Source organism: Ceratina calcarata, unplaced genomic scaffold (genome assembly GCF_001652005.2).
Source record: "Ceratina calcarata isolate Rehan_Ccalc_2016 unplaced genomic scaffold, ASM165200v1 scaffold310.2, whole genome shotgun sequence".
Lineage (NCBI taxonomy): Eukaryota > Metazoa > Arthropoda > Insecta > Hymenoptera > Apidae > Ceratina > Ceratina calcarata.
This window is the reverse complement of record NW_017153562.1, coordinates 533,707-540,394: the sequence shown is the minus strand read 5'-3', so window position 1 is coordinate 540,394 and position 6,688 is coordinate 533,707. Positions and strand designations below refer to the sequence as shown.

Here is a 6,688-nt window from a genome sequence, read left to right as displayed (position 1 = left end):
CGTAACCTGAGAGCTTTTCGGACCCCGCGACCATATATGTCCGCCTCTCGTTCTCTCTCTTACGCGCACGATCCTATCATCTCGCGCTCTCAATTTGCAAGTATATAAATCTAGGACCGTTCTATTGCCTCTTTGAGGGTGCATTCGATAATTAAAATATGACTTATTCGTGTAGGGAACTTAAAAATGATGAGATCTGGCTTCTTTTTGAAATCGGTGGTTACAACGGGCCGGGAGACGGAGATCTCGCGCATCGGGTAGACTTACGCGATATGGAATGGAGAGTAAGACGTGAGATCGCGGCATCGGGATCGCCCACTATGCGGCGGCACTTGCCGACCGAAGTTATCTTTCAATTTTCGTTGACTTTTTCTGTTTCAGTAACGAGAGAACTAGGAAACGGTGACGAAACGGGTATTGAGAAGATGTTTTAATAAAAGAAGGAACGAAGAAGAAACAATATTGTAAATATCGAACGATGTCAGTGGTCGATCAGCTATTTACGGGTGGGGACAATAAGGATGCGATAAAAACATAAAAACGTGTATTTTCTTTTTATTCCTTTATTCATCCAGAAAATTTATATATGTACACTCGACGCAGTCGACACGGTCGTCAATTTCGCAATAAGGCGATTGCGAGTCGTATTCTCGAACGCGTACTTATAAAATTATCGCGACAACAATTACTCTTCTTCGCACCGACCTTGATGCATGGAAATCTAGTATTTACATGTACGAATATGCTTGTGCATCGAACCTCGCAAGAGCGTCGCGACGCGGCGGGAAAAAACAAGTGTTGCGCGCGTTCGGTGCAGAGCATAAATCGATCTCTCTTGACCAATCGCAAAACTCGGGTTCGTCCGACACGTGGTAGACCGAGGAACGCGCGATTACAAAATTCGACGCGTGCACCGCTGCTCGAACGAACAAAATTTCACCGACAATGAAAAAATAAATTACGTAACCGTTTCCGTGACGACCGAGCAACGTTCGTTCATGGAAACGTATCCGTACGTGTATAAAATTGATTTCGAAGTCGGAACAACGACTTCGACGAAACGATTCTTGTCGAAGTCGCGGAGTAGAAGCGGCCTATCTCGTTTCAACAGGCGATCCGATCGGTAAACGTGTTCCGAGCGTAAAACTGCGTCGTACGAAAATCGTGATAAACTCATTGTTCGTCGTTCCTAAACCTACTAAACATCATTTAGATAAAATTAAATCGTGAACGAGCAAACGATCGACGACAGAGTTTTACTGATCGTGAGCCAACGACGCGAACTTAGGAGAAGCACGTTGCGTTTCCGCGTGTTACCGAACGCGCTGTTTAATTGATCAAAGGCTAAAGAAATAGAAACGGAATGTATGTATAATATGTATGCAGGTAATATCGTGCGAAAAAAACAACGGACAATTTCCAAGTATTCGCATAAAGTATGGAACGCGACGACGCAAAAGGATCACGACGACGATAATTGAAGGATTGCACAACAGGTTGCCGTAATATTTAGCAATGTCGACTCAGAGTCGGATAGCAACGAAACTCGGGCTTCCTGCGAGTCCTGAGACTCTCTCGCGCGTGAAAACTCCCACACCATTCAATTGTGTCGCATCGTTTTTATCGGGTCCATCGAGGTTTCCCTTTCTACGTCGAAAATGACGTACACGCATCTTTACGTATCGTCCGAACGATCGGCAACGATGATCGTAAACTCGATGAGACATGGTAAAAGTCGGTAGGCACGACGTCCTACACTTTCTCCGCGTGGCATCGCGTCGCGTCCCGTCGTCGTGATCGTCCTTGGGAGCCCGCGGTAAAACCGTCTAGCGGGATGACCGACCGTACAGCTCACAGTGGAACTAGAGACTCGCCGCGTTCAATCGATTTGGAATGCGTATCAATTCGACGTTGCCTTCACGTTTTCGAACGATTCGGCAACGAACGGGGAACGTTCTCGCGTTCGAGTCCTCGAACGTGTACGCGTACAAGTACGTGCCTACAGATGACGTTTCACGTGTACGAGGAGTACCGCGCGGCGAACCGGTGTTCGATGCTGTTACAATTTCTGCACGATGTCGAACTTGTCCTTGAAACCGATCGATTCCTTCTTCGGGTCGTACTTCTTGCGGGCGGCCAGCTGGGCTCTGAGTTCTTTGGCGCTCATCTTCAGGTTCAGGCCCTGCCGGGGCTCGACGTTACCGTTTCCAGTTTGCACGTGCCCCGTGGAGTCGTTCCTCGTCCCGGTCCCGTTCCCATTCCCGTTCTCCACGCGTTCGCTCTTGTTCTCGTTCTCCGTTCTCGCGTTCATCGATACCGTGCTGCTCTCGCTCTGCGACGTGTCGTTCGAAGCAGTCGACTTCTGCGCGTTCTGAAAACAAAAGTTACGTATTAACAATGTACAGATGTATATACGTGCCGAGCAGAGGGACGGACGAGTAGCTCGTCGTGTATCAAGGTCGATCTTTTTTCCAAATATGTATCTCTGGGAATTTCCCTTGCGCGGCGCCGCGAAGTGTTTCGCGCTAGAATGCGCGGCCAGTACGCATGTACAGACCGTAGAAAGTAAAAGCGTGGATGCGGTAATTACGCGCAGCGTTGATACACACGGCCAGACGCGTTATCTCTCGTCGAAGGCAAAGAACCGATCAGAATTATGCGGGTCACAAACGAATTCCTAACGACCTTGGCTTCCGGTTTTTCCTACGAGATATTCTTGAAGAAATTCTATCTGCTAGAACCGGTTCGAAAACTACGGATCGTTCGGATCGCTAGAGAACGAGCCGAGACAAAGGTGAACAGTGAGCAAAGGAAGTCGCGCGCGTATTCGATGCGTTTTAAAGATAAAAGTCAACAGTCTGCACGTAACGCCGCTGGCATCGTTGCCGTTGGCAAAAAATCTGAAACTCCGTCGAATGCAGGAGAAAAAATGGTGCCGATGACGAAACTGACGAAAACGGTCGATACACGCGCTATCGGTGATGACTAACACCGACAGAACCGACGTGGCATGTAAAGATGGTGTTTATGCATTGAGATGATGTAACGTCTCCATAAAACGTCGGGAATCTATGTCGCGGCATTGCTATCCCGCAATTCAATTAATTTCAACGACAGCGTGGTTATTTTGTATGCAATCGCTCGTTCCTCGCTTCGAGACGTAGATCGAACAGCTGAAACATTATTTCTGATCGCAGAAACTCTCGAACAGAGGAAAACATCGCGTCGCGCCGCGTTAGCTGCATTTTTCTTGGCACGGTCTCTTCGAAAATCGGCACGCGACACACGGGGAAATCAAATAAGATCGGGTAACGGGCTTTCCAACCGATCCACCGTTACGTTCGATTGAAAACACATACCGGCGTGTAACGAGTTTTTAGAGGCAGGTATGGAGACCAGAGATTTTGAAACGATACCGATTGACGACGACGTCATCCTTCTTCTAGTAAACGCGATCGGTTTTCCCTCTCGTTCGCGTACCGCGCATGCCGCGCACGCTTCGACATAGCTCGGTTGCGCAATGGAAAACGGTGGCAGGAAGTAGACCAACCCATACAGAGGCAATTAATTATCTGTACGAACGATCGGTAGGTACACGATCTTTTCTAAGCGGACCGCGAATCGTTCGGATCGATTCACAGAGTTGGGCACGTAACCGCGATCGCGGATACCCGTGCGTCTTCGATTACGTGGCTCGGGATAACGCGAGATTTACGTAATTTTACGCCGCAGAAATGACCGGACATCCGGTGAACGAATCTTTCGATCGCGAGGACGGATCGCGTTCAATCACGAGCCACCCATGTATCCACGTACAGGCGTACGATACAAGATTGTAGGCAGGCGTGAGAACGTAGATCCCGCGAATGAATTAAGGCCAGTGTCGCGCGTCTTTCAGCTTCCGTCGATTAATTTTAATCGTCTGCAAGACACATCAGGTGTGTACCAGTGTCTGGTACCATTTCGATCAGCTTCGGTCTCTTCAGATAAATCCAAAGAACCTTCGACAACCACTGGACCGTGGATTTAAACGTTTCCACGAACGTTTAATTGATTTACGCTGTTTACTCGAGACATTGATCACGCGATTGGTTTTCATACGTGTCCTATCGCGTATGAACGAAAACGGATGAGTCATTCGCGTTGTGCTCGCGCGAGTTCACCTTCGATCGAACGATTCGTCGCGAAACCCAACAGCAGGAAAATTGGCTTTACCAATAATTCTCGTTTCTCGGAAATATCAGGAAAGAGATTGTGCATTCGCGATACCGATAGACCTTGAGAAATATTCTCAAGTATTCTGATTTTTTTTACTGCATTACTACGACGATACGTAGAACGTACGAAGTAGACGTAGAATATGCAAAAGCGTACGGACCTATCTAGATATCGAACGAGGTACACGTTTACCGCCGAATAAAACGTGAGAGCGTAGTAGAACGACGAGACGACGGACAACAGGTCGTAAGAACGTCGAAGAGACACGAACGAGCGAAAGTCGTCGAACGCAGGAGGTAGGCAGAGAGCGGAAAGAACAGGAGGAGGCTGCGATAATGGTATCAAATCGTACTCGCGTTATCGTTGTCGACGTTTCGTTGGAACCGAATAAACGCGATGCATCATCGTTTCTTCGTTTTTAAACGTCGAACGTTTTAGCTCGTTGGAAACGAGAAAGTGCGGTGCACGAGTTCGAAAACACTTGCAGCATGCGTGCGACGCAGCAATTACGTTATCGCAACATCTGTTCGGCTAAAGCGAGATCTCTCTTTCTCTCTTTCACTCTAGCCGACTGGTTGGCATCGATAGACTTTTCACGATGAGTCGGACGAATCATCGAGCAAGAAACCGTCGACTCTCTACGTATAAACGAGTATTCCCAGGTTTCGAGAATTTATTCGTTCGCGGTCTTTTGTCGGGGACCAGAAAAAATGAACAGATCTTGACTTTCCTTTTCTAAGCTGAACGTTGTTGTCGTTGCGGTGGTAGCGCGGCGCGGTTGAATATTCCATCTATGGAATGCGAGAACATTTTTCTCGTTACCCGGCCCGCTAAGTACTTACATACATACGTACGCACGTAGCAGTCAACCGAGAACAAACGTAGTAGACGTTCGAAAACACAAGCTGGCGAAACAGCTTATCTCGTCGATACTCGAGAAAAGGTCGAGAAGAACCGCTTGCGCGGTGATAAGACGAATTGTGTCACAATTACTTTGTGTACAAAATTACAACCAATCTCGCTGCAGGTAAGACGTTTATCTGGAAAAACGATCACAGATAACCGCTACTTTGAGAATACAATTTATTAGGCTTGTGTGACTCACGCCTAATTGTAAGAATATCATTGACGAGTACACAATACACGTATATATACGTACGTGGAATCTTGGTCTTGAGTAAATTGCGTAATTGCAAGTCGTATAGACAGATATGCGTTCACGCTACTCTGTATGCGATAGATGATAGCTCGGAATCGAGGAATTTGTACAATTCCTCGGAGGAAAAATGACTAAACGATAAGACACGTTGAAAGATTGAGAGACAACCATCGAGCGATGAGAGGATTGAAAGATCGCGATCTTCGAAGATTTTCGACCGATGGACTCGCGCGAACAACAGGTGGTTCGGCCCGAGCCGACGTCGTCGTGTCTCGTGATCGTGACAGAAAAATAAGATCGAAGTTTCACAACGGTCGAGTCCTAGGATCCTTGCGTACCTCGTCAATGGAGGCACTGCTGCCGTTCAGCTCATCTTGCTCGACACTGTTGGGATTCTTCTCCGGAGTCTTGATCACCTTGACGTTCGCCATGGTGCCCTTGATAACGATGTTGTTGGCCCTGAAATATTCGTCGGCCTCTTGGTCGACCACTAAGAGTTTCGTCTCGCTGGGGAAGGCCTTTATACGTTCGACGACCTGCTTGTGGGTCTCGTTGGCGATGTTGATCTCGTTCACTTCGACGATCCGGTCACCCTGCCGTAATCCAGCGGCCTGACTAGGCGAGCCGTCGTCCACTTTGCCGATGAACTGCCCGTTCTTCCCTTTTTCCGCGTGCAAATTGAACCCGTAACCGTCGAAGTCTTCCCACTTGACGACGTGACAGAGCCGAGCACATGGGACTTTATCACCCTTGAACGAAGACATGTCTCGCCCTTCGTAGCGCACCAGCAACGTGCGTCCGCGGTCCGAGAAAATGAATACGAGTGAACGCGGTGCGGTGGTTCACGAATGGCTACGGCTACGAGAACGTTTACCCGCTGTCTCCTGGGTAGTTCGTACCACACCGTGTCGATCGGCAGCGAAATTTTCTATCGAGGATCGAGGCGCGGCCTTGCGTACCCGCGGCGTACCCGTGCCCCGCGCGATGACCAGACGATCGAGTTTCTTTTCGAAGCTGCTCTCGCCGATTTTCACCTGCCACGAGGCGATTATTCGAACCGACTGGCGATCCTACGCTGACGGTCTCGCGATACGTACGCACCGTCGCTTCGTCGATCCAATCCGAGTGAATCGGTGAGTGGTGAACACTCGCTCGCTCGTTCACCGTGTGGGGGATTCGAAATTTAAAGGTCGATTCACGCGGTTTCGTTCTCCAATCGCGACCATATATACATACGTATATACGTACAAACGAGTCTGGCGAAAGAACCGCGATCGAAGCCGCGATATGTAATATGGTTACCTGGTTGGG

General features: G+C 48.6%; 1 protein-coding gene across 1 annotated transcript; it reads right to left on the bottom strand.

The window, feature by feature from the left end:
• Positions 1–545: 545 nt before the first annotated feature.
• On the bottom strand, positions 546–6,649 carry LOC108624426 (Na(+)/H(+) exchange regulatory cofactor NHE-RF1). The gene is made up of 2 exons (XM_018023702.2): positions 5,716–6,649; positions 546–2,371 (listed from the first exon to the last, which is right to left on the bottom strand). Exons 1-2 carry the CDS (start codon positions 6,139–6,141, stop codon positions 2,060–2,062), a joined length of 738 nt encoding a protein of 245 aa, XP_017879191.1. The 5' UTR covers positions 6,142–6,649; the 3' UTR covers positions 546–2,059.
• Positions 6,650–6,688: the final 39 nt, after the last annotated feature.

Bases quoted from the DNA above. Each gene is read 5' to 3' on its own strand.
- LOC108624426 (XM_018023702.2), bottom strand. From the start codon at position 6,141: ATGTCTTCGTTCAAGGGTGATAAAGTCCCATGTGCTCGGCTCTGTCAC. The intron at 2,372-5,715 runs GTACGCAAGGAT...TTTTGTTTTCAG, and splicing joins GCAGTGCCTCCATTGACGAG to AACGCGCAGAAGTCGACTGC.